The sequence below is a fragment of the Oryx dammah genome, unplaced genomic scaffold (genome assembly GCF_014754425.2).
Source record: "Oryx dammah isolate SB20612 unplaced genomic scaffold, SCBI_Odam_1.1 HiC_scaffold_16, whole genome shotgun sequence".
Taxonomy (NCBI): Eukaryota; Metazoa; Chordata; class Mammalia; order Artiodactyla; family Bovidae; genus Oryx; species Oryx dammah.
In genome coordinates, this window is record NW_024070200.1 from 62,276,082 (window position 1) to 62,303,736 (window position 27,655).

General features: G+C 51.7%; 1 protein-coding gene across 1 annotated transcript in view; it reads right to left on the bottom strand.

The window, feature by feature from the left end:
* Positions 1-825: 825 nt before the first annotated feature.
* ADAMTS17 (ADAM metallopeptidase with thrombospondin type 1 motif 17) overlaps positions 826-27,655 on the bottom strand; it is a 395,327-nt gene continuing 368,497 nt past the window's right edge. The window contains exons 20-23 of the mRNA XM_040257013.1: positions 25,079-25,283; positions 21,309-21,461; positions 4,972-5,149; positions 826-3,816 (exon numbers count right to left, since the gene is read on the bottom strand). Coding sequence (XP_040112947.1) covers positions 3,650-3,816; positions 4,972-5,149; positions 21,309-21,461; positions 25,079-25,283 — 703 coding nt within the window. The 3' untranslated portion in view covers positions 826-3,649. The remainder of the gene's footprint in view (positions 3,817-4,971; positions 5,150-21,308; positions 21,462-25,078; positions 25,284-27,655) is intronic.

Sequence of the window (27,655 nt, forward strand, 5' to 3'; positions counted from 1 at the left end):
CAGAACTCTCAGGGCAAGGAGAGGGTTCCAACAGGTCCTGGAGGCAGGTGGCTGATGGTTCGTGGGAATTAATACAAACTATAGGTTTCTTGGTGATGAGGGAACTATGGGGAGTTAGCTACTGATTAAACAAATGGTCTTTATTTTGTGAAACTTCTGGGTGTTGCTCCAACATTAAAAAGAGGCATTCTGTCTAATGAAGCTCTTGGGGAGCTCTTTCCCCTTGATGCTAGGAGGAGGTGCTGTGACAGCCCTGCTCCGTGCCAGGCCCAGCGGGGCTCCAGAGGTCCCTGCTGTGATGGCGTGGTGCCCATGCTGAGCCCGCAGCCTGGGAGGTCAGAAGGGCCAGGTCTGCCTCACACCCGCAGGAGGGGAGCCATCAGCAGGATTAGGAGGGGGGCTAAGGGTTGAAAGGGCAAGGTTGTGGGGAGCAGGCACCCATTTTGGCATGACGGGGCCCCCTGCAGAGGGGTCCCTGAGCCCCCATGGAGCCTGGGAGAATCCGCCAACGTGGGGGCTGCTCTGTGTCAGACTCTCAGATTCACGGTGCAGCTGTCAGACCTTCATGTCTCCACCCAGAGTTCTGGAGGTGCACAGGGGAGGCCCAGGACTGAATGGTTTGCTAGCGCTCCCTGGGGGAGACGCAGCCACCTGCCAGAACTGCCTTTGCCAGCAACCTCTGACAGTGTCCACAGCTGTGGTCGGCAGGTTGTGGTTCCTTGCAGCCAATCCCAGGCAAGCAAGGTGACCACTGCAGAAGGAAGGACACAGCCTCCCTCCACCAGCCCTCGAGGACTGGTTTTTGTCTTTTACTTCACAGACAGCTTAACGTTGTTATGGAAGAACATTTTATTAAACATATTCAACTCACTTCCAATGAAATGATTAATTTTTCATTTACAGTGGTGTCCAATGTTTGTCTTCTATTCTTTTTTTTCCTTTCAAACCAGCACCAAAAAGTAAAACAAAAATACCATGGGTACAGTACGTAAGTTAACTAATGGAAAATATATACATTTGACTCTGAAATGAAGAAAAGAGAACAAAGCAATGATATTATTGCCATTGAGGATCTTTCCCTGTGTTCTGATAATATCAAGCCATGGTCAACCGAGAGGGTTTCATTTGCACCAATGAAATAGCACCATAAGATTGTGAGAGTCTGTAGTTAGTAACACATTTGTGCAACCAAAAAGGTACAGTACTTGAGTGACAGTACTTGAGTGACAGGGTATTGTTACTAAAGAAACATCGCTGTTGCAATGACAGGGTTTCATTGTCTTCTGTACAAAGTGGAGCAAGAATGCCATGACGGCTTCACCGAGATCAACCATTGCTTGTGCCGTGAACAGAAGGCGGGCTGGTGAATTTCAGAGCAACAGTGCCAGCAAGAGCTACAAGAGCTCAGAAAAACCCGAACTTTGGGGAACCAAAGGGATGTTTAACAATAACTGAATCAATCACTTGCATTCTGAGGGTGTGGGGCCCTTGCCATTGGGCGTCCAGTTGATACGGCCAGGGTGGCCAGTGGGGAGACTGAGAAGCACCAGGAAAAGGGCTCACCTCTGGGCCATGCACAGGCCTGCCCAGCTCGGGTGGGCCCCTGGTTCCCATACAGACAGCACGCAAGGCCTCCCTGACTTCTTGGCTGGCTGCCCTGATTCCACTCCTCAGCCCCCGAGGCTGAGAGCTTTCCGTCCATCCATGGTAAAGCACAGCTCATCTGGGGCTGGGGGAAAACTAAGCCCTAGCTCCCCAAGGCTTTGAGGGCCTTGGGGAAGTCTGCTGACGGCCAAGCCGGAGCAGGGAGGACAGCGTTGCTGCATAGGCCCTGGGCAGCCACAGGAGCTCACCCTGCAGATGGGCTGCCCCAGCCTGGCACCCTCCGGGGTCTTTCCAAAGAGCACCTAAGGAGCTTTCTCAACACTTCTCACAGATTCAAGTGGAACTGAACAGATGCCCGGCCATCCGACCACTTCTCTGCCTCCGGGGTAGTAACAATCAGAAAGCAAAACAAGCCCGCAGGGCAGGCTGGACAGGGCAGAGCGTCTCTTTCTTTCTGATTTAAGCTGACTCCAAAGTTGTGACGTCAAAAACACAAACACAGATACATAAACACAGCACCAATAAATCAAGAAGCACTTAGAGATGATCCCATGGAGATTAGCCTAAGTAAGATCCCCTCTGAAATAAGGGAGGAGAGGGTGGGTTTTTCATGATAAAGTCCTTGAATAGAAGCACCCATCAAACACCCACCGGGCTGGCCAGCAGACCAGACCTCCCAGCATGTCGGGTCCCCTTCCCCCAGCTTCCCCGGTGGGCAGGGTCCTATCATCTTTTGTGCTTTCACACACTCCTGTCATCTTCCTGCGTTCAGAAGAGGGCCCAACCATGTTTTGAGGGGTAAGGTGACCATAGGAGGCAAACGCCTTCTGCAGGCTTTTCTGTCATCCTTGCCCCACTAATGTGGGTCAGTAACGACAGCGTGACAGTGACGAACACTGCATGGTCTGGACCACAGGAGAGCGGGACGAGCACACAGCCATCCTGGGCAGGGGGCACTCCTCTGCCAGTCTGGGTGGTCCTGGAGGAAACCCGCCCCGTGTCAGGGTGAAGCACCAGGTCTGAGCCTGAGTCAGCGCTTCCAAGAAGAATCAACTTCAGATAGATGGCCAGGGTCAGCACGAAGCCATCTCTAACGGGTGCAGAGCTTCCTGACCTCTGGCTAGAGCAGAGGTCCCCGGGAGCAGAGAGGGAGCACCTCATGCTCACAAAGCTGCGCTGAGCTCACCTCTGTGCAGGCAGCAAGCCCAAGGCTAGACCGGCACGTGCCTCTGCGCACAGCACCTTGAGGAGCGGCTCTTCTGTCCCCCTGTGTGGGGGACCACAGAGATCTGAAAAACTAGCTGCGTCCTCTAACCTGGACACCACTGGAACATTCTCCCCCATGTGGCTGCTGGGCAGAGCTACATAGGCCTGGCATCCTTGGTGGTTCACATACACTCAGCCTCCCAGGGACAAGACTTCCGAGGAGAGACCCAGGACCTAGAGAGCATGTTCTCTGACCTGGCGCAGGGCCACGTGGCATCCTGGTGGTGTCTGGGGAGCTCCGGCAGCGCCCCCTCTCCAGAGAAGCCTCCTCCCATCCAGAGCATCACTGGCTTTTAGAATAAAGCCTGTTTTTAAAGGAAAGCATCTCATTTTGGGGGATACCCTCCCCCCGCCCCCCACCCCCACCCCGCGGTACATCGAGCACTGGGAATTCAAACGTCAGAGGAAAAGTCAAGACAGGGGCGCCCGTGACGTCTCTCTTGACGACCGTCTGTCAGAGGTGTTCCCTTTGAGGTACGTGGAACTTAGAAATTACAATTATTTTGTGACTCATGCCTATTTTTTTTTCCTTATCGTAGAAAGCCATCCAGTGGCTGTTAACAATATATTAAGTATAAAAGCACTAAGCAAACGTCAAGTCCGCTCTCAAGTTCTATGCAGTCGGATTCTCGGGACAGCCTCCTGGGTGAGCCGCGGTGTGCCTCGGTGGGTCCCGGCCGCAGGACTGGTGGGCTCTCAGGTGGGTGGGCTTTCATCTAGCCGTGGTGTCGGGACGCAGACCTCGCGTTGGAGCATCGCGGGACCAGCGGGCCGCCTGTCAGGAGCTCGGCGGTGGGGGTGGCTGGCGCATCTTGTTCGCATAGAAGTCCCTGCACGTCTGGCAGCAGCGCTGGTACCACCGCATGTCCTGGCAGAGGTTCTTCTCTCGGATGACCCTGCAGTACACTGTCCATTGGTCCCGTGTGCATTTGTAGGTCAGGGCAGCTAAGGGGAAGGTGGAGAGAGAAAGCCCAGGGGTTACGGGTGCCTGCAGATGACACTCACCGGCCGCCCTCCCCCACGTGGCTGCGGGAACCCTGCACAGACTGAGGGGACCACGCCCCTGCCAGGGCTGTAGCTTTCACAAGGGACACTCTGGGTCCAACCTGACCATTTCAGGGTTCAGTGGTCTGGCTGCCTCCGCAGTGCAAGGACGCTGCCCCACTGCTTCCGAGCTAAACGGCATCCACAGTCACTTTATAGGAGAGGATGCCATCTGTTGTCATTTATAAAACAGAAGGGCACAGGGAGTGGACATCCAAGGGCCCACAAAAGCACACGGTCACAGCACAAACTAGCGGCCTGAATCTCCCTGTTCTCGGTCATGCAGAGAGACACTCCTGCCTGAGCGAGGCCTCTGGAGGATACCAAGGAGGTCTGTGCATGCCAAAGCCTGGCGAACACCTTGGCAAGCTTGAAGACTCCCCAGTGAAGCTTGTTTGGAAACCCCTTCATGTTGGTGGCATGGCACCCCAGCATTAGGGAAAGGGGCTCTGGGTGGGAAACTGTTCCTGAAGGATTTCTATTTGGAAAAGCAGAAACTCTTTCAGTGGAATCATCAGATCAGTGCTAGACATTCTTCTTTTTGGGCCACCACTGGCTGGGGACGTGGCCAGGTAAAGGGCTGGGTTTGGAGCACTCAGGGCCAAACTGCTCACACCAAAGCTTCCTGCCGAATTAAAGGCTCCAATCTGTCAACACCTCCGCTTTCTTCTTGAGCATCAGTTTCAGGAGCATTCCAGGTATGTATCACCCAGATTTCATAAATGACACCCCCAGATCCTTCATTTCCTGAGTAAGCACCTCCCTTTGCCTTCTTCATGCAGAGAATCCCAAAACATTTGAGGAGCATTCTCTCATGTTGCCTTTTGTTGGGAGAGGGGCTCAAGGGTTTGAGGCATCTTTTTCATGACAAGGAATGAAATTCCATCTCTGAAACCTCAGATCCTCTCCAGAACTGACACATGTTGGCCTCTCCAGAGCTCAAATTAAGCCCAAGGAGCACACTTTCTGGCTTATAGAATTCCCACTGCCAGTAGGGACTCGCTGGCCAGGGGGTGCAGCAGCCCCAGCAGCGGGGGGCTCAGCAGAAGCACTCACCGAGGCGAGGGGAGGTGATGGTGTTCACGTTGATCTTGTCATTGCAGACTTCCTGGTGGCACTGTTTGTAGGCAGCTGGCTTGGAGAGGGCAGGGCACTCGTTGCCATGGCGCCCGGTGACCTTGTGCATGCACTGCACCACCCTGGACTGCAGGCCCTTCCCACAGGTTGATGAGCACTGCCAGAGACAGGGGGAGCTGGGCTGAGACAGCTGAGCTAGGAGCTGAGCTCGGGCTGAGGGGCTTTGACGATGCCACTCCTGGGTCTGGCCCCTGCATGTCATTCCTAAGTGCTTGAAATAATCGTACAAGAGGGCTTGGCTGCTTACCAGTAGCCTGATGGAGAACTGTTTCAAGATGTTACAGACTGCATGTCTGGGTCCCCTCCACCTCCAAATATTTACATGTTGAAGCCCTAATGCCCCTGTGTGTGTTAGTTGCTCATTTGTGTCCAGTTCTTTGCAACCCCATGGAGTGTAGCCCACCAGGCTCCTCCATCCATGGGGTACTCCAGGCAAGAAAACTGGAGTGGGTTGACATTTCCTTCTCCAGGGATCTTCCCAACCCAGGGATTAAACCTGGGTCTCCCCCATGGCAGGCAGATTCTTTACTGTGTGGGTGACCCGGGAAGCCCTAACCCCCAGTGGGATGGTATTTGAAAGTAGGTCCTTTGGGAGGTAACTGGGTTTAAATGAGGTCATGAGGGTGGGGCCCCCATGATAAGATTAGTGTTCTTATAAGAAGAGGGAGAGCGATCAGGGTTCTTTTCTTTCCACCATGTGAGGACACATGAGAAGGTGCCTGTTTGCAAGCCAGGAAGTGGCCTCTCACTAAGAGCCAAATATCCTAAGCACCTTGACCTCGGACTTAGCCTCCAGAACTACGAGAAATAAATGTCTTGTTATGCAAGTCACCCAGACTGCAGTATTTCATTACAGCAGCCTGAGCTGACTAAGACACATTGCTGAAATTTTAATTTATGCTCATTGCACTTCACCTCTCATCCTCTCACTCCTGTTCTGCAGAACCAGCTGGGCTTTAAAATTCTCCAGATAGTGAGCAGAGTGGCATACTGGCACCCAGGAAGGGACTGAACCTGATGACCGCAGGGATGTCCTTGGCAATTTCTGCCACACAAGGCTCCCAGGCATTTGCCCAGCCCTGGATGTAGGGAGGAACCCAATAATCATGGGGTTGAATTTCCACAAGGCTGGAAGGATGGGGCTCAGAATTAAGTAAAGATACAGGAAATGAAGAAGTGCAATCTTTCTTGCATGATGGACTCATGGACTAATACGGGGGCTAACAGTTTCAATTTAGACACTCAATGCCTAGTTCTTGGCATTTCCAGCATTTGCAGATAATCACAATGGTATGGTCACTCAACTAGAGCCAGACATCCTGGATGTGAAGTCAAGTGGGCCTTAGAAAGCATCACTATGAACAAAGCTAGTGGAGGTGATGGAATTCCAGTTGAGCTATTTCAAATCCTGAAAGATGATGCTGTGAAAGTGCTGCACTCCTTATGCCAGCAAATTTGGAAAACTCAGCAGCGGCCACAGGACTGGAAAAGGTCAGGTTTCATTCCAATCCCAAAGAACGGCAATGCCAAAGAATGCTCAAACTACCGCACAATTGCACTCATCTCACATGCATTGAGTTAAGTGATGCTCAAAATTCTCCAAGCCAGGCTTCAAGCTGGTTTTAAAAAAGGCAGAGGAACCAGAGATCAAATTGCCAACATCTGCTGGATCATCGAAAAAGCAAGAGAGTTCCAGAAAAAAACATCTATTTCCACTTTATTGACTATGCCAAAGCCTTTGTGTGGATCACAATAAATTGTGGAAAATTCTTCAAGACATGGGAATACCAGACCACCTGACCTGCCTCTTGAGAAACTTATATGCAGGTCAGGAAGCAACAGTTAGAACTGGACATGGAACAACAGACTGGTTCCAAATAGGAAAAGGAGTACATCAAGGCTGTATATTGTCACCCTGCTTAATTAACTTATATGCAGAGTACGTCATGAGAAACGCTGGGCTGGAAGAAGCACAAGCTGGAATCAAGATTGCTAGAAGAAATATCAATAACCTCAGATATGCAGATGACACCACCCTTATGGAAGAAAGTGAAGAGGAACTAAAAAGCCTCTTGATGAAAGTGAAAGAGGAGAGTGAAAAAGCTGGCTTAAAGCTCAACATTCAGAAAATGAAGATCATGGCATCTGGTCCCATCACTTCATGGGAAATAGATGGGGAAACAGTGGAAACAGTGTCAGACTTTATTTTTCTGGGCTCCAAAATCACTGCAGATGGTGACTGCAGCCATGAAATTAAAAGATGCTTACCCCTTGGAAGGAAAGTTATGACCAACTTAGATAGCATATTCAAAAGCAGAGACATTACTTTGCTGACTAAGGTCCATCTAGTCAAGGCTATGGTTTTTCCTGTGGTCATGTATGGATGTGAGAGTTGGACTGTGAAGAAGGCTGAGCACTGAAGAATTGATGCTTTTGAATTGTGGTGCTGGAGAAGACTCTTGAGAGTCCCTTGGACTGCAAGGAGATCCAACCAGTCCATTCTAAAGGAGATCAGCCCTGGGATTTCTTTAGAAGGAATGATACTAAAGCTGAAACTTCAGTACTTTGGTCACCTCATGCGAAGAGTTGACTCACTGGAAAAGACTCTGATGCTGGGAGGGATTGGGGGCAGGAGGAGAAGGGGATGACAGAGGATGAGATGGCTGGATGGCATCACCGATTCGATGGATGTGAGTCTGAGTGAACTTTGGGAGTTGGTGATGGACAGGGAGGCCTGGCGTCCTGCGATTCATGGGGTCACAAAGAGTCAGACACGCCTGAGCAACTGAACTGAACTGAACTGAACTGAAAATCCCCAGTGTCGTTTTGCAGAACATCCCGCCCTCCCATAGAGAGGCCTTGTAAGACTATGTGTTACAAGTCCTGCCCTTCTTCTGCTTCCCCCTTGTGCTCCTTTAAAGTGTTTTACAGGGAACCTGCCAGATACCCAGCATCAGGATTCCCTCCCCCAATCCTGCTTTCCAGCTCCTTGCCCTCACTTGCTTTCCTGGGAGCCCCTAGAGCCGTGTCTCCATTAAGTTGTTCAGCTCCCGGCCAGAAAGCCTGGTCCACACACACACTCTCTTCCTCTGGGGTCCACTAACATGCGCATGACCTGTGGTTCACAGGGTTCTGAGAGCACTCTGCAGAACCTGAATAAAGCAAAGGCCACAGGTGCAGCAGCCCAGTCGCGGTGGACACGGGCACCTAGAGGTGCGAGAGGGGAGCAAGGCCTCTCTGAATGCCACGCGTAGTGAGGATGCCAGGTGCTATCCGCTCACGTGTCTCCCCATTTCTCCCCTTGGTCGCCCCTGGCCTGTGCTGGAGGAAGGGCCTTCTCCAGGACCTGGGAGGAGCCCTCCTGCACAGGCTTGGTGTAGAGCCCTTCATCCATGAGAAGCGGCCATCATCTGTGCTCCCAAAGGGGCTTTGGAGCCCCAGGTGAATTCTTCTGCTTTCTAGTCTAACAAGCAAGATCACAATTTTTTTCACTTTAGAAAGATGAAAGGCTCAGAGGGCACAGTGCCCTGATGGGCCACAGTCTCTTCAAACCATGAACGATGTAGGAAAACACAATGCCCCCTTCCCACACCTCCTCCGCTGAGGGTCCTGGTGCGTTCAAACCAGAATGAGGATGAGATGGCTGGATGGCATCACTGACTCGATGGACGTGAGTCTGAGTGAACTCTGGGAGCTGGTGATGGACAGGGAGGCCTGGCGTGCTGCAGTTCATGGGGTCGCAAAGAGTAAGACACGACTGAGCGACTGAACTGAACTGAACTGATGTATAATTAAGCTTCCTAGGTGGCACCAGTAGTAAAGAACCTGCCTGCCAATGCGGGAGATGTTTAAGAGGCACGGGTTTGATCCCTGGGTCAGGAAGATCCTTTGGAGAAGGGAATGGCAACCCACTCCAGTATTCTTGCCTGCAGAATCCTATGGACAGGGGAGCCTGGCTGGCTACAGTCTGTGGGGTCACAAAGAGTCATATACAACTGAAGCGACTTAGCACAGATGTATAATTAAGCAAGAACAGACATCCACCTGCAGTCCCAAATATTAAGTTTATATAGAGGTGATGTGCTGCATGCTAAGGCACTTCAGTCGTATCCAACTCTTTGGGACCCTACGCACTGTAGCCCTCCTCCAGGGGAGCTTCCCAACCTAGGGATCAAACCCATGTCTCTTATAGTTCTTGCACTGGCAGGCATGTTCTTTATCACCAGTGCTATCTGGGAGGCCCAGACAGGTAAGAGGTGTGCTCAAATACTAGAAGTGAAGCCTTTCATTCAAAATTATTCTTGGAAAAGACTAAATTGCCTAAGTAACAACAAAACCTCTCACAGTTCAAGACAGGGGTAAGGGGTGCCCTCAATTATTTGTAGCAAGATCAGCTGGGGATTAAAAGAAAAAGAGAGGCAAAGTAATTTAGCTTTTTTCTCCTCGAAGTAGGACATTATAATCTGTTAAATTATGAGGGAGGGTGGTGTAAAAATGTTTAAAAATCGCTTGAAAAGTAATCTGGGAAGTGGCTCTCCGCAGACTGGAAGTCCACACCAACAGGGTAAGTGAAGGAGATGGCCCAGGGTCTTGCATGCTTAGTTGTTCAGTCGCGCCTGACTCTTTGCGACACCATGGACTGTATGTAGCCCACAGGCTCCTCTGTGCATGGGATCCTCCAGGCATGAATCCTGGAGTGGGCTGCCATTTCCTATTCCAAGGGATCTTCCCAACCCAGGGACTGAACCCAGGTCTCCTGCATTGCAGCCAGATTCTTCACTGTCTGAGCCACCAGGGAAGCCCAGTTCAGGGTCCTAACACAGTGCAAAGTCCTATGATTGAGAGCAAAGCCTTGCCTGTTCTGAGTCATGCCAACACGGAGCAAGGTTACCCAAAGCAGAGCAAGGCCATGCCAGCCTTGTGAGGGAATATCCAATGAAAAGAGTTCATCCAGAAAAGGCGGCATCTCAGTGGATGGGGATGGCAGTGCCCTGCACACTGGCAAACTGAACAAGGGATCAGAAGGTAGAGTGAATGATGAAGAAGACAGATGCTGCTAATACTAGGATGCACTTTACAAAACTGCTTATATTCAACTGTTTTCGACTCCATAGGAAATAGCAATTTTATCAGGTTCAACTTCATAATATAATAAAGACAGAAAATAGCAGTATTTCTAAATTAAAACATAACATATAAACTTTAAATATGAACGTATAATTACATGACTAAGTTACATATTTTAAGTAGGCATTTGACTAGTCCACCTACATATTAAAGGCTTTTATATTTAAATTGCTCATAATTTTTTTTTAAAGCCCTGCTCCCTGGGAAAGCATGTGTGTGAAGCCTCATTTCTGTGACTACTGGGTACTTGGGGAAGAGGGGGCCATGTGTGCTACTGGACGGACCACTGGGCCTTGTGGCGTCTTGACCTGGCTCACCGGTGCCACCTGCTGTGGGAGACCCAAGAGGAAGAGTGGGGTGTCCTGGTGCTTCCTGGAGAAAGAGGTGGGCAGGCCGTGGTGGGTTTTCTGGGTCCCCAGGAAACTACACAGGCTAACAGAGAAGGACCTGGGACTCTGGTCTCGCTTTCATGGGCCCCCTGACTGCGAGGTATGCAGACCCTTCCAGCAGGGCACTTCCTGCCCAATGCCTTTTGCAGGTGTCATTATTATTTATGTGCAATCAGGGCAAGGGCTCAATCCTATGGACCTACTAAAATCACATGCAGAACTCACAAGGCCTCTGGTGTGAAAGGACCAATGACCGTTGTAAAATTCAAGAGCCTGGGGCAACCTGGAAGACTAATCTCCCCTCTGAGAGTTCTTAGTCTTGTTTATTAACATGCTCTGGGGCTGGGCTGGGGCAAAGCACTCGGGACACCTCCTGCCTGTATATGCAGCTTGTTCTGTCTGTGGGCTCACCTGTAGGATTCCACAACAGTGTGGAACATTTTACAACCATCCACTGAGATAGACGGCTGTCAGAGTCTTGCCCAAGGTTATAGGTAGTGAGTGGGAAAGGAGGGACAGGACCCCCCCAGCTGTCCCATTCCACGGACCGAATTTCATCTTCCTGTATGCATTAGAGGTTGTACTGGATGGAGCTTCTATGGGGGGCCAGGAATCAGAAAAACAGATGATTGCCCAGACCATTTCTTTGTTATTTTTCCTAGCTCAGTCACTGATGTTTTTCCCAGTCTGTAAAAAGCACTGCCCTATGAGATCTCAGAGGGTGTCTCCAAAGTTCTGCAGAGGCTCCAGCATCTGTCCTCATGGCTTTCAGCACCTCCACAAGGCAGGGCTGGGCCTGATGCTCAGCTGCTGTGGGGCCTGCTGAGATCCTGCAGACACCACCCCTCATAGGGATCTGACTCGAGGCTAGATAGCATATTGAAAAGCAGAGACATTACTTTGCCAACAAAGGTCCGTCTAGTCAAGACTATGTTTTTTCCACTGGTCATGTATGGATGTGAGAGTTGGACTGTGAAGAAAGCTGAGCGCTGAAGAATTGATGCGTTTGAACTGTGGTGTTGGAGAAGACTCTTGAGAGTCCCTTGGACTACAAGGAGATCCAACCAGTCCATTCTAAAGGAGATCAGCCCTGGGTGTTCTTTGGAAGGAATGATGCTAAAGCTGAAACTCCAGTACTTTGCCCACCTCATGCGAAGAGTTGACTCACTGGAAAAGACTCTGATGCTGGGAGGGATTGGGGGCAGGAGGAAAAAGGGACAACAGAGGATGAGATGGCTGGATGGCATCACCGACTCGATGGACGTGAATTTGAGTGAACTCCGGGAGTTGGTGATGGACAGGAAGGCCTGGCATGCTGCGATTCATGGGGCTGCAAAGAGTTGGACACGATTGAGCAACTGAACTGAACTGAACTGAACTGATATCTCAGCTGGTAAAGAATCTGCCTGTGATGCAGGAGACCCTGGTTCAATTCCTGGGTCAGAAAGATCCGCTGGAGAAGGGATAGGCTACCCACTCCAGTATTCTTGGGCTTCCCTTGTGGCTCAGCTGGTAAAGAATCCTCCTGAAATGTGGGAGACCTGGGTTCAATCCCTTGGTTGGGAAGATCCCCTGGAGAAGGGAAAGGCTACCCACTCCAGGATTCTGGCCTGGAGAATTCCATGGACTGTATAGTCCATCGGGTCGCAAAGAATCAGACACGACTGAGCGACTTTCACTTTGGGTTATGCAAGATTCGTTCTCACTCAGAAGAACCTTTGAGAACGTCGGGTGTCTGCATAGCCTCCTGGGAACGGGGGCTGATCCAGCCCTGCAGAAGCTGTTTCAAGCCTCAGGTGAGGAGACAGACAGGTTACAAAGTAGCTCGAATAGAAACCATCCCATTTTTGTTCAGTACCTATGGGAGTGTATGTACCCATATAAAAGTTTGGAAGATAAACCATTGAAAAAGTTTACTGTATCATCACCTGGTTTGTGGGGCTAGTTTTTTCTTCTGTCTTTCCAAGCAAGATGGAACCACCTACGTAATTAAACACAAAAGTGGAGAATTCCACTAAGGACACTTTGGTGCAGCTGCCACCTTCTAGGCCTGCTGCATTTTCATCTGGGCCAAGGGAGTGCCTCAAATGGCCCTGGCCTAAAATCCATGCATATCTACCCACTCCTTGGCAGGAGTTTCAGCAGGGATGGTCAGTGTGGGCAGGACAGGCCTGTCAGCAAGCTGCATCCCCCCTTACTAGCAGTGAGACCTCAGACAAGTTGCTTCACCTATATGAGCCCTGGCGTCTTTATTTGTAGCTTGAGGATAATAAAACCTTTCTTGTAGGATGATATCCAGGGTTAAAGACAGCTTAGAACAGGTGCCTGGCAGGGAGTCTCGGATAGGCAAGTGCCGCTACTATTGTTAACAACAGCAAGCACAGGTCTAAAAGCAGAGAGAGCTGGCCAGGGGTCCCTGGAGCCTGGGAAGGTGCCCTGAGTCACTGGCCCACTTAGCAGGTGCAGACATCCACATTTGCCTGGCTCTCGGCAATGATCGGGCAGCGCGGCCACATGGCATGCAGGAGCACAGTTAGAGGGTGACTTGGCCCCGAAGACGCACGTGATTCCAGAGAGGCTGCAGGGCTGCATCCCCCTGTAACCTGAGCTCGTGACATTAAGGGTAACAGGCACAGATGATGACTCTCATCTCTGTAGGCCTCTGCTCAGCCACTGTTTAAAGTAAACGGCCAGGAGACAGCAGTGTCTCCTGATAGCATCGAATTAGCCCCAGGCATCACTGTGAAGCCATTTTTTAGGCTTTTAAAAACTAAGCAAACAGGTCTATAAAAAGCAGATCTGGTCTTTTGTGAAGCACTCTGTCACTGTTGGGTAGTCATTTCAAGCCACTCTTGACATTAACATTTAATGTGGCTCCCCAAGCCTTGGGAAGCCAAGGCAGAAAAAACAGTCATAAACCCGCCGGAAAAGCTCCTTCCAGATGGCCTGAGTGTGTGCAGACCCCCAGGCCCCATCTCCAGCAGTGCCTGCAGCGGCCCACCACACACAAGGCCGGGGGCCTGCCACCCATCCTGTGGGTGGCGATGATGACGACGCTGGTGGGGTTGGCAGCAGAAGAGCGGCAGGGCCCACTCTGCCCGCCCGCCTGCCGGTGCTGGGCATGAGGCTCATACCCATTCTCGTGAGTCCTCCTTAATCTTCATGCTAATGGCCAGTAGGGGTGGGGAGGCACTCAGAACACAGCAGGTGCAGAATCACCATGTCCCAACTGCAGGAATGGGGTCCGCAGGGCACAGCACTGCCTTCAGGGAGGCAGAGCGCAAGGCTCAGAGCATCCACATCCTCCTGCGATGCAGCCCCAGGCCCCCACCCAGCTGCTGCACGGAGGCCTGCACGCCTCCCGAACACTCCTCCCCGCAGGGCGGGACCAGGCCTCTCACCACCAGGGGCCCGGCTCCAGGACACCTTCACCGGGGCGAGCTCCTCTCCACTCCTCCCAGCTGTGACATCAGGACCATACATGACACCAGATCAGAAAGCGATGTTGTGAGAATCAGCTAAAGGAAGTTGTAAAGATCTGGGGAAGAGGAAAACACGTGCGTACACAAGCACTGGATCCTACAGAGTGGGGGACGGGCAAGGGCTCCTGACACAGGCTCTGGGGTGAGCAGGAGATGGGGTGAGTGTGCACTTGTGCAAGGATGAACCCTCGCGTCACGGGGTGCCCGCACCATGCTCTCACCGAGCCATCCTCTGAAGGGCAGGACAGTGACGGGGCTGCAGAAGGAGTCCCCTTACAGCAACTCCATTTTCTGCTTGTGTCTAAAAGGCCCTGGGATGGTAAAATGTCAAGATATTTTGACAGATTTCCCCCAGCCTTGGCATGAACCATAAAAACCTCAGAAGCTGTTGAAACTTGAAATAGCACGTCTAAACAATGATGAAAATCCCCACCATCTTTGCTCCTGCCTTGAAACTAGAAATGCTTTCTCTCTCTCACACACACACACACACACACGTTCCTCTTTCAAACTGTTTTTGAAATCCTCGAATCCTTGAATCCTAACCTCAGCCTTAGCTTTGGGTTCCCCCCGTCTCTGAATTTGCAGCCTGCTGACCTACAGGTTCTGTTTGGGACACTATGGGACCCAGAAGGCCGAGGTCACCCCCGTGACCTCCAAGGACGGGTTGTCCCAAGAGCTCTTGCTTCTTGCTCCAGCCGGGCGCTGTGAGCACAGAGTGGGCCGCAGGGGCTGGCTCACTGTTCCCCCCTGGGCAGAAGCTGCCACCAGTGTGGTGACCGAGCTCTCCCAGCTCCTCAGCGACTGTTAAAAAGGCCATCCACCCCTCCTACAGAGGATGGCCCAGATGCCCAGCAAATGCTGCACAGCTGTCTCCTGCCCCAAGCCACGCTGTCCTCACGCAGAGCCCCAGGTCAGAGCACACGCTGTTTCATGGGGTTCAAACCACATTCAAAGAACTCATCTCCTAAGGCATAAATAGTTTAGAAGACACATGATTCGGACCAGAGATGAGAGCCCTGGGTGTCCTGGATAATGATGATGAAGATGACGATGATAAAAATGCCCAAGCCAGTGTCTTAGGTGCCTTATGTGGATGCTCTAGGAGGTGGGCACCCCTGACGCCATCTGACAAAGGATGACTCTGCTTCAAGGTTATGGCATCGGGAGAGCAGGGATGTGCCCGTGTTGCCCTGCAGAGGTGCCCTGCTCTGAGGTCGCTGACAGCGTGTGTCAACACTGAAATGTTTTTTAGGGATGGCAGCTTCTCTGATTCAGTGGCCAGGTCTATGGTTAAAACCTAGGTTGGCATGTGAGGCAGGCACCCCCTCTCTCTGACCTCTGATTCCACACAAAGGAGGCTGATCTGAGGAAGCCCAAAGGTGAACTAAGGACAGCAGGGGGACAGAGGGGGCAAAGGCAGAGGCCTTCAGACTACAGCTGACCCTTGAACAACGTGGGTTATTCCCCCAAGTCCTCAGTTCCTCTGAGCCGAGGATGCCACCTGGACCACGTACACTGCAGTATTGACTGTTGGAAAATATCTGGGTATAAGTGGACCCTGCAGTTCAGACCAGCGTTGAACAAGGGTCAGCTGCATTCAGTTCACTCCCATGCAGGCGCCTCACCTGGCAATTCCAGGGACCCTGCTGCCCTACACAAGTTCTTCTCTCTCATCTGAGCAGGTGTGGGCCATGGACTTTTCTTTAACTTCATGACCCAGTGGCCAGCTCTGCTCCTGCTGACAAAATGCTCCAGACCAAGGGGGAGTCTACCCCCCTCCCTCCTGCCCACTCAGAAAAGCACCGACGCCTGGCGACTCTCCTTCCACTGCTGCCTACACTCCTGAGAGCAGCGTGGGATGGAGGACTTCCTGATCCCTGTCTGCAGGGCTTCCCTTGTGCCTCAAATGGTAAAGAACTCGCCTACAATGCAGGTGACCTGGGTTCGATCCCTAGGTCGGGAAGATCCCCTGGAGAATGGAATGGCTACCCCCTCCAGCAGCCTTGCCTGGAGAATTCCACGGACAGAGGAGCTTTATGATCTACAGTCCTGGGGTCGCCAAGAGTCTGACATGACTGAGCAACTACCTTTTGTGGGTTTCCCAGATGGTGCTAGGGGTAAAGAACCCACCTGCCAATGCAGGAGATGTTAAGGGACTCAAGTTCGATCCCTGGGTTGAGAAGCTCCCCTGGAGGAGGACACGGCAACCCGCTCCAGTATTCTTGCCTGGAGAATCCCGAGGACAGAGGAGCCTGGTGGGCTATGGTCCATGGGGTCGCAAAGAGTCACACACAACTGAGCAACTCTTTCACTTTCACCTGCTTGCAGAGTGCTGGCTGTCTGTATTATACAGTTTCACACATCCCAGAAAAGGGCCCAGGTGTCTCCAGTGCCTCTCATGCCTGCTCTTGGATGCTCAAGTTTCTTTTAATTAGGACTCAACTGCTTATTTTACAAATAAAGGGAGACGACATGCATGATCATCTGTAGAGACAACAGATTTATACTACAGTGTAAATGACTAATACAAAACCCTGGGGAGAGCAGGTTTTGATTGATGAGTTGGAGAGAGAGTGGATAAATACTTGGCTTTACAACAAGCTTATGACTATGTTGGTTAGATCTGAGGCATATAATAGTTCATCTCCTTCCCATTTCAAATTAAAAACCCAAGCCTCTGACATTATTATACATTTAAAGGAAAGGCAGATTAAGAACCAGAAGGCAAGGACTGGACTCTTAGCCCTGCCATTTTCTAGTTATGTGACCTCCAGAAAAAAATCTCACATCACTACGCTGAGCCTCAGTTTCTTTACCTGTAAAATGGGGATAGGGTCAAATGAGAGAATGTGAGTGCAAATGCTTTGTAAATTCTAGAGACCTGGTGAATGTCAGGACCACGGTCAATGGTCCCAGCAGAAGCAGCATCACTCTCCACTAGCACTCCATTCAGGGCTGCCCCCCGGCAGGGGCTGTGTTCATACTGCCAGGGGACTCAGGGTGGCCTAGCACCTGTAGCTGGCTCTCTGTCTCCTGGATCTCCTGGGCACTGTCCATCTTGTCCCTTCAGTGCCCAGCACAGACTGGCACACAACAGGAGCTGGTTGAACCACGCTGAACTTGGCTGCAGGCCTACACCAATAGTGGCTCCGCAGGCCAGCCTTGCAGGGTTGGGGGAGCCGTCAGGCCCCAGCACAGGAAGTGCAGGCTTCAGAAGTGCTCTCTGGAACAAGCCCCCTCATGACACAAGGTCTGTCTGTTTCTAAGGCCACGGAACTCTAGCTCCCATCCCTCTGCCCACAACCCCAGAGGTATCTTCCTGCTGTTCTGGGAGGGCACCGACATGGCCCTGTTTGAATGAGACGCTCTCCCTGACTTCTTCCCGGGGCTCTGCGACTGCAGGCACGTGCGTTTTTACAGCTTCATTTGGTCTCCCACGGCCTCTGGGATGTGCTAGGGCTCAGGCGTGAGCAGCACACCTGGGGCACCACCACGGCCTCAAGTCAGGCCAGCCCCTTCCAGGGCGCCTCCACCAGCACCAGGAAGTCAATGACCACTTTGATCTTTTTGGTAAAAGGGAACGTACTCTTAGAGTCAGTGGTCTTCATTAAAACTCCATCTATTATAATCCCTCTGGAATAATTTGTTTCTAATTATTTCAGTGGTGATTCACGCCTCTGGTCTTGAAACTGTAACATCTCAACTTTTGATCAAAAGTCACGCTGCTCTAGAAATAAATGTGATTCCTGCCTTTCCCAGTTTCAGGGGCCCTTTCTTCCGCACCCCCACTCCCCACCCCTCGTTCATTCTACCACCAGGTTGAAGATGTAGGCCCAGCATTTAGTGGGAGAACACAATGATTCCCACAGATCTGGAAATAGCTTACATCCCAGCAGGGCAGGCAGCTGCAGGGCAGTTTCCAAACAGAGCAGAGCGGTAATAATGCCCTCCACAGGGCTGGGAAAGTGAAGCAGGTTTTTGGATAGGTCTCTGGTTAGGGTTCAGCCATTTGCTGAAGATGGGGGAGGGGAAGGGGGCCCGAATGACCTCCAAGCCCACCCTGCCTCAGCCAGGCTCTGGGTGCGGCTCTCAGGCCCCCTCACCCAGCTGGAGGAATGGATGCTTGGTCCTGCTCACTTCAGGAAGTGCAGGATGGTACCTGCGACCTGTCCTTGGGCTGGCCCATCCATCACCTCCCTGGAGACAGGCTCATCTTTCTCAGCAGCACCTCTAGGTCAAGTGATGGGAGGCTTCTTGGAAGGAAGATGTCAAAGCAACCAGACACGCTGCACTGGGGGCCTAACAGTGCTCGGACTTCTTTCCACTTTCCTTCTGGGCAACTTGTTTGCTGCCTTCAAAGTCTGGCATGTGGGAGGTCTGGATGCTGGTTAGAGGAGGGTTACCCACAACGACTGGATTCAAAGTTCATCAGAGTCCAATTGTGGGACGACTCAGACAGTAAAGCGTCTGCCTGCAGTGCCGGAGACCTGGGTTCAATTCCTGGGTTGGGATGATCCCCTGGAGAAGGAAAGGGCAACCCACTCCAGTACTCTTGCCTAGCAATATCTCATGGGTTGAGGAAGCTGGTAGGCTACAGTCCATGGGGTCGCAAAGAGTCGGACACGACTGAGCGACTTCACTTCAAAAATAACCTATCAATCAAAAAGCAAATCCAGGCTGAACAAGTGAAAATGTTAGGGGACCATCATCCCCTGGAATCTATTTCCATCAGCGTGGTCACCCAGTGAGTGAGAATGAGGGGCCCATGGGACTCGTATCCTTCCCACGTCTCCAGAGCAGACACAGGAAAGCAATAGGCGGATCTCTTCTCCTGTGCTGGGAAGGAGGAGGGAGGCGTGTGCCAGAGCACTCAGAGGTGGCAGCTGCGGAAGGGGGTAGGGGTGAGCAAACAGTTGGGGTGGGGGTCTCTGGTTCAGGTCTATGTGTGGCTATCCCCACCATCTTGTTTCCAGTGTGTGCACACACACATGCACACACACACACGCATACACGGTTCAGGTCTATGCGGTCACCATTCCCACCAACCCTTGTTTTCAGTGTGTGCACACACATGTGCGCACACAAACACACACATGCTACCTTCCAAGTCAGCGTCCCTATAGTTCTCGGCTGGGAAGAATGAGCCTGCCCTGAGCCCTGGCTCTGGCCAGACCTGCTGGGGATGAGTGGCTGGCACCAGTCCAGGGCTTGCCCCAAAGGCTGGATGCACACCAATCCGAAGCCATTGGATGCCAGCCCTGGACAAAGGCCCTGTACATCCCCTTAGTCTCTCTTGTTCTCACTGCCCAGCTGATCAAGCTGGCTGTGGCAGAAAGTAGGCACTGCAACCTTCTAATATCTTAGTGTCTGGAAGGCCAGAGGCGTTATGCTTCATGGCTTGGCTAGGAGGGTGAAGGCAAGCTAAAGGCTCTACTTCCCTGGAAGCCATGTGCAGTGGGCTGTGTGGGGGCAGTTTGCCAGAATGTGTGCTCATGTCCTCAGCCAAGGAGTGGCCAAGTGCTGAGCTGAGGTCCTCAGCATTCTTCACATCCATCTTTGGACATTCTGCTGCTCCTGAGGAGCTTATGGCACTCAGGAAAACAAAACATCCATCTGGTCCTCAAATCCAGAGTGATCAGAAGCTCTGGCAAGGCCGGTCCACAGAGCACCCACCACAGGGACCTGGGACCCCACTGTGTGTCCACCCGGTGATGGAGCTCTGAACTGGGGCTCAGGAGCCTGGACTCTGTCAGAGAGCCGGGGCCAAGTCGCTTAACCAATCTGCACCTCTGCCCCTTCTTCTGTTACGCAGGGATCAGCACGGCAGAGGGCTGCTGGTGCAGGGGTCACTGCACAGAGGAACCAAGGCTGGGGCCCCAGACCCCCAAGGCCCAGCCGATCCTTCCTCACCTCTCCTCCTGCCTGGGGACACCCGTGACCACAGGAGTTGCCCTTTAGTGGTACAGGCTGCATTCAGGATGTGACCACAAGGACCCTTCGAATAACGACAGCTTTATTCTAATTCACACCTGGAGATATGGAGTCCAGACAATGCTATTCTGCCTGGCCAGACAGGTAAATTAAATCCCAAAGTGCCTGGAGGAGCCTGGGGAGACACAACAGCCCCTGCTAGGCCCCAGGTCACGAAGGCCATGTGCAGAAGGAGGCCAGGTTGCCAGATTTCCATAGAAAGGCCCAAATCCACATTGCCAGGTGAAATTTCCCATTTTTTAACTGTTAGCAATCAATTTTTGGGCAAGGCAATGGCACCCCACTCCAGTACTCTTGCCTGGAAAACCCCATGGACGGAGGAGCCTGGTGGGCTGCAGTCCATGGGGTCGCTAAGAGTCGGACATGACTGAGCGACTTCACTTTGACCTTTCACTTTCATGCATTACAGAAGCAAATGGCAACCAACTCCAGTGTTCTTGCCTGGAGAATCCCAGGGATGGGGGAGCCTGGTGGGCTGCCTATGGGGTCACACAGAGTCGGACACGACTGAAGCGACTTAGCAGCAGCAATCAATTCTAAACTGTTCCCACCAGCATACAGCCTTTGAGCATAGATATCAACGGAAGCAAATGGGGAGCTTCCAGTTACTGAGACCAAAAGGAAACAAACACGCTCCAGGTTCTCACTGGAAATTTTCATCAGAAAATCAGACAGGAGAAACATTACATTGTTTGGAAGAAGATTCTAGAACACTCATGGAAGGTTCTTGGGGTGACAGTGGTATCCATCTTGGGTATGGGTCAAGGATATCAGATGAATGAATAAAGGAATAGCTAGCAAGGAACTTTCATTCACTTGAATGCTGTTGAACTCCCCTGCCCTGAGGCTCTGGGAGATGGGCCTCCTTTCCTCACCCCAGGGCCCTGTGCTTTCCCCTCAAGCGTCGTCCAGCCCTCGCCCAAGGGCCCTGGGGACAATGATGCTCTGTCTGCCCACAGCGCCTCTGTGTCTGCCTGGGGACAGACTCCCAACTGCTGAGGAGGCTCTCTCAATGGCTGGTGACCAAGCCCTCTTGCAGGATGCATGGGTCCCCTTGGCACTCTTTCCTGCTTTGGGGGTTCTCAGGGCCCTTCTAAATGGACCCCGTATGGGTTCACCAGCAGGTGTGGAGTTGGGAGAGAAAGTGAATTCAGCTGGTGAGACTGGGACCATCTGGTTGAACTGGGGCCCACGGTGAGAGGGCTGAGCCCCTTGAGTCACCTCCACTTCCTGGGCGGGATGGATGAGCAGGCACCGTACTCACCTTGGACCAGCTCCCGGTTTTCCACTCGTAGCAGCCGGAGTAGTCCTCACAGGGCTCCTCGGCTCTCGGCCTAGTGGACGCATCACATTTTCCTTGGGAGTTGGTGCACGTCACAGTCCGTTTCTGTGTGCCTTTGCCACAGCTGGCTGAACACTGCAAGACACCACTCGGAGACTGAATCCAGTCCAATCCAGTCAGGTCCATCCACACCTGTTAAGTGCCTACCAGGTGCCAGCCCCAGCACTGAGGATGCAAGGATGAGGATGCTATTTTCTGTCCTTGAAAAGCTCCTGGCCTTCTTGAGTCTTATGCACATGGTCCTACTCAGGTCCTCCCAGCTGGCCTCCAGGTCCTGTGCTTGGCCTGAGCCATTCTGGAGTAAAGGCACCAGTTCAGGGGTGGCAGGGGGGAAGGAGATGGAGAGCAAAGCCCCCAGTGACTCTCACAGAAGGTGCCTGGCAAGCCCCTGGGTTTCATGGGAACACCAAGAATGGTAACAGGGTAATGCTCCCTGTGCTATTTTACTTCCTGGGACACATAGGAAGAGATGGTGTGGGCAGGGGACCCAAACAGAGGAGTGACGTGTGAATCCTCAGTTTCCCACACCCCTAGGCAGCAAGAGCCATGGAAACAGGAACAGAGCTGGAGAGGTGACAAGGCACAGAAGAGGCAGACCTGGGGGGGTGGTCTGGAGCCCAGTTGGGAGATTCCCAGCCCTACCCTCTGGGCTGGAGATTGGCTGGTGCCTGGCTGACACGAGTGAATTCTTACCCATCTCAAAACAAAGCATGAGGGAACTCAAACCCTGGCTCTGTAAGAGGGGTGGGAGGGGTGGGAGGTGGTGGGGAGGTTGAAGAGGGAGGGACACACGTATACCCGTGGCTGACTCAGGTGGACGGACACCAGAGGCCAACGCAATATTGTGAAGCAATTCTCCTTCAGTTAAAAATAAACGAGTTTGGGGAAGAAAAAAACAAACCACAAAGCATGAGGAAGAGAGGACCCTTGACCCTGGGAGACACAACTGACTTGATCAGCAAGCAGAGGTGACCTGGTCGGGGAATCTGGGGAGCCCACCCTCTGGTCGCCGTGTGGGGAAGCCCAGTCCCCACCATGGAGACAAAACACAGCCGGCAGAGATGGTGGCTGAAGGCCGGGTTCTGTCCAATGCACAGACACGAAGAGACCTGGGAGATCTGGAGGGGACTCCCTCCCAACAGCTGGGTGGGGCTCCCACCAACCGCAGAAGCACGAGTGGAGCCCCAACAACTCTAACTTCGGTTCTCACACTTGCGTGATTGAGAGGGTACAGAGTGATTTTTCTTGAGCTACAACAAACTTCACTTTTCACAAGTTCCCCTACGTTCACTGGAAAAATGCACATAAAGGACAAATGTCGTTCTTTATATTTGTTATTAATATTTATCTCAAAATGTTATCTAGTTTTATTTTTCCTATGAATTCAACCTAGCTCTCCATCTGAAGGTCCTATTCTTGTTTTCTTTATTTACTTTTTTGAGACGAATTTAAACTGGTTTGTTTTAGAAGAAATACACGTTTCACAGGTCATTATGGTATCATTGAGGGGCAGGGGGTTGGAAGAGCACTTGCATTTGATCTTGCGTGTGGGTTTTAAAGGGACTTCAGATGCAAGGAGTCAGTCCCTGGCAGGCTTTACGCACAGGCCTCCTGGGGCAGGAGGCGTGGGGCCAGGGACCCTGGGTTATTGTGTTAAAGGGCTCGCCTTCCGACCAATTCAGCAACTCCATTCTCACCATCTGCCTCACGGGCTGCTCCCTGGTACCAGCACCCACACCATTGGCTCCTTCTGCAACTAGGGGCCTACTCACCACTTCTGCCTGAGTTCCTGCTTTGTCTCTCTCTACTCTGCGTTCCTTGCCTCGTCCCTTGAATTTCAAACACTCAACACCAAGCCCACTTCTTGACCAAATCCTGGGTCTGGCCCCTTTTGACCAGCAGCCTGTTGGTGGAAAAGCCTTTAGGGAGGGCACTGCTGCAGGCTGGGGTCACCCTGCAAAGGGACCTGGGAGGGTGATGTTCAGTTTCTCTCTTGGTTTCTGACCCAGGGGTGCGAATCAGAAGTCAAAGACAGGAGACAGTTGCTACCTTTTGCTTCCTTTTAATATTTGTTCCTTATTCTGATGAAGTGGGGAAGAAGCTGGGGACTCCTGGTGCCAGTGGTCAACACTGCCAGCTGAATACAAGCAAGCCCAGCAACAAAAACTTACCCACTAGAAATTTAAACCCATTTGTTTCCAGAAGAAGAAGTGTTAGAGGGACTTCCATATGTGGTAAAGTGGTAAGGATACCAATTTTGTGAGCATCTCAGGGAGGAAAGATTTGATCCTGCATCAAATGTTTAGAAAGAAGCATTTTGAGCCTTGGCTGAGGCAGAATTAGACTGATTGGTGTGGATACTATTTCAGGATTAGCATCAGGCAACACACAGATACAGAAACAGAGATGGAGAAATTTCTTTAAATCTTGCTCCAACTGTCTTACACTTTCCAAAATAGACTTCTTCAATACTATAATGATAGTTGATTATATCAGGCTTGTTTATTTTGGTAAGAGGCATTTTTTTTTTTCCTGGTAAGAGTCCTATAGGTGGAAAATTTATGGTTTTGGTCTGATTAAAACATAGATCTTATTCGGATCAAGAAGCAGGTGATCAAGGCCCTAAGCTCATGGCAAGGAAGACTACATACCTGCCCCTAGCTTTCCAATTACCCTCCCTAAAAGCCTACTGAATGTTAAACTTCTTAACCTAGTACATGTTAAGAGAAAAAATTAAAAAAAATTTAAACTCTGTCCTTTCCCTAAAATATCTTAAAGGGTAGGTGAAAACCTCCCCTCTTTGAACAGGTACATGTCAGGATCTGCCTAAAAAGTAAACTCAGCCGCCCAAGAGCAGACTTTTCCTTCATTAAAAATGGGCTGAATACTTTCTTATTCAAAATAATTCCAACTGTTTGGCAATAAAAAGGAACTTTAAAAATACTTTCCACACTGAAGAGTGTCTTGGATTTAGCCCTTCTGACTTTCCTAGAACACGTCTGATGGAAGACCTCAGGAAAGCATGCCCTTTATTCAGCTATTTTTTTGGTTTGTTTGTTTTATAGCCAAACAATCAAAACCATTAATGCAAGTTCACTGCAAAGCCTTGAAGGATGATATTACCAAAGATAGGATATTTCCAGGATCAGTCTTCAAAGTTAAAACTTGAGGCTTAATTGACCTCTTTCCAAAATGTTACGTGTCATGAGATTTGTGACCCCAACTCACACACTAAAAGCTGTCTCTCCCAGCATCCACCTGCCAAGACTGCCATGGAGCTGAAGGGAAGTCTTTGAAAGCACTTTCCCAACCTAACCTCCCTGTAGTTACAGAGCACGCAAAAGAGATGAAAAGGTATCTATTTGTCTACCCATCTACCTATCCATCCAACTATCCATCCTTCCATCTATATTTACAAGAGAATTCTCACAACAAACAAACCAAACAGTACTGTGATATATATTATAAAAAATACACTACCCATGGTTTTTTGGCCATGTTGAAACATCAGATGGAATTTGAGAGTATGTGACCCAGAACAAAGCTTTGAGCTGCTCCAGGGTCTGGTGAGGATATTCCTCGGGATGTGTCACAAACAGCACGGAGGGAAAGGGGCCATTTTGGGGTCCCTGCAGATAAGGCTCCGGGGCCCTGATGATGGTCTCAGCACTGAGGGCAGCCCAGGCACCCACCTGTGACCACTCCGATGCTTCCCAGATGGACAGGCAGTCCTGGCCCTCGCAGCTCTGCACTGGCGATGGCCGGGGCACGGGGCAGTAGAGGGGCCGGGTGGCAACGTGTGTGCCATTCTGCAGCTGGTACACGCAGGTCACTTCCCGGTGCTGGATGCCCTTCTCACAGGTCGCTGAGCAGGGGCTCCACGGGCCTGCCACCCACCTGCCCGGAGAAAGACAAGACGGTGAGAGGACAAAAGGCCTTCCAGATAGATCACGGGATCGCGGGCCTGCTGTGGGAGGGAAGGAGGCAGACGCAGCTTTGCAGTTGGGTTTGGAGACAATTCCAGACTATCAGAGCTGTCTGAGTAGAGTGGTTCAGTGGTCTTCTCAGCACAGAAACCCTTCTGACCCCACTCCCCATGTCAGACTGTTACTGTCCCTACATCTCCATCCTGCTGTCTTAGGCCATCTTTGTTCAGGTGTGATGGACACGAAGCAGGCCACATTCCAGCAGAAGCTTTGGGTGACTCTGTGGCTTATCTCTCTCTCTCTCTTTCTGCTCTCTCTTTCTCTCTCTGTTCTCTGTGAGAACAGCAGGTCCAATACAGGGGCTGCCCCACCACTGGGCTCTGTCATACATGATGCTGTGGTATGCCACTGAGATTCTGGGGTCGTTCATCACTGCAGCAAAAGGTGACCGGCACAGCCCTCGACAGAGGATGCCCTAGCCCCAGCTCAAATACACCAGGCCTCCCTGCTTTCCAAAAGGTGGCAGGCCCTCTTGAGGAGGCAACTCAGGATGGCCAAAGTCTCTCTAGAGTGACTAAGCTGCTGAGGCCACCAGCTGAAAGTGCTCAACTATGACTTTTTCCACATGCCTAATGTTTCAATGATCCCAACTCTGTCAGGTCTCTGCTGGCCTTACAGTGCTGGAAAGGAGCTAGGCAGTTTAGGAATCATTTCTCAGGACACAAACAGGGCTTTGAATGTCCTTTCAGAGACTCTCTGTGCTGTAGTCCCTGGCATGCGTGTGTGCTGAGTCACTTCCGTCATGTCTGACTCTTTCTGACCCTGTGGACTGTAGCCTGCCAGGCTCCTCTGTTCATGGGATTCTCCAGGCAAGAATACTGGAGTGGGTTGCCATTTCCTCCTCCAGGGGATCTTCCCAACCCAGGGATCCAACCCACATCTCCTCCATTGCAGGTAGTTTCTTCACCACCAGTGCCACCTGGAAAGCCCGTGTGAGGCCCCAATAGTGGCAGTTCCAGGAGCTCATTGCTTGACAAAGCAGTGTTGCCTGGAGGATCAGTGCTGATAACCACTCAATTCTCACAACAGTCAGACTCAGATCCCACCTGATGAGGCCATCCCCCTTGGAAACATCTAGGTGCTGGTGATGAGTCAGAGAATGAAACAAAGGCTGCCTCTGAATCTTGGGGATAGAAAGTAAACTGATGAGCAATATACAACAGAATACAACATAATGTAATAGAGTGAATGAAAGCTGATTGAAGGTGAAAGTGTTAGCTGCTCAGTCATGTTGGACTCTTTGCGACCCCATGGACTGCAGCCTGCCGTATAACATGTTCTATACCACAGACACAGAGACAATGTGCCACGCCGTAATAAGTGGTTCAGAGGAAAGCAAAGCAGCATGGGGCGGATGGGGCAAGGCGAGGGTTAGCACTGTATTACCCAAGGTGGGGGGTGGCCTGCCATGGCAGCACCTGGGAGGAAGTGAGGCAGGAGCCCCGCGCTTTCTGGGAGAAGATATAGGCAGAGCACACTGCAGGTGCAAAGGCCCTGGAGGTGGCGTGTGCTGGCAGGGCCGAGGGCAGCCAGGAGCAAGCATGGCCAGGGCGGGGGTGAGAAGGAGAGGGCAGGACCCGAGAGGCCGCAGGGGGAAGTCACACAGGGTCTGGCAGGCTGCTGCCTCCTGCTTGAATAAGATGCAGTCTGGGGGTGTTTAGAGATAGGAGGGCACGCCCCTCCAGGGCCACCCTGGCTCTGCGCGGTGGTGAGCCTACAGTGGGTGGAGGCTGCAGGGAGGGCATGGAGGAGGCCACTGCAGTGGTCCAGGTGGGAGACAAGGGTGGCCTGGACCAGATGGGGTGCTGGAGGGTGTTGGACTAAGTTTTGAGCAGATGGGGCTACCCGGTTCCATCCTGACATGGTTCCTCCTCATCCTTTAGGGCAAGCTCAGGCCACCTCGCCTCGAGCTCATTCTAGACCCCTTGGCAGAGCTCACCACTCTGTCCTTCACAGCCCACGGACTAACTGCAGTGATGCTCCTCTCATCAGACCCCTTGCTCATGCTACGAAGATGGAGACGCAGTGCCAGGCTTGGGGGTGAGGATAAGCAGCACACCCCCTGCAGACTGCTTATGGCAGTGCCTGGCACATTGCCTTATAACGGAACCAGTATTGTCATTATTCTGTGTCTCCTGGGTGGGAGATGAAGACTTCACAGATAGCACGCAGCCTTGCTCCCATTTCAGTGCCTGACAACTGCCTGAACACTTCTGAAAGACATGAACCAACTTCTACCCATTTCTCCTAGCCCTGGTCTTTAGAGTATAAGAATTCCTTCTC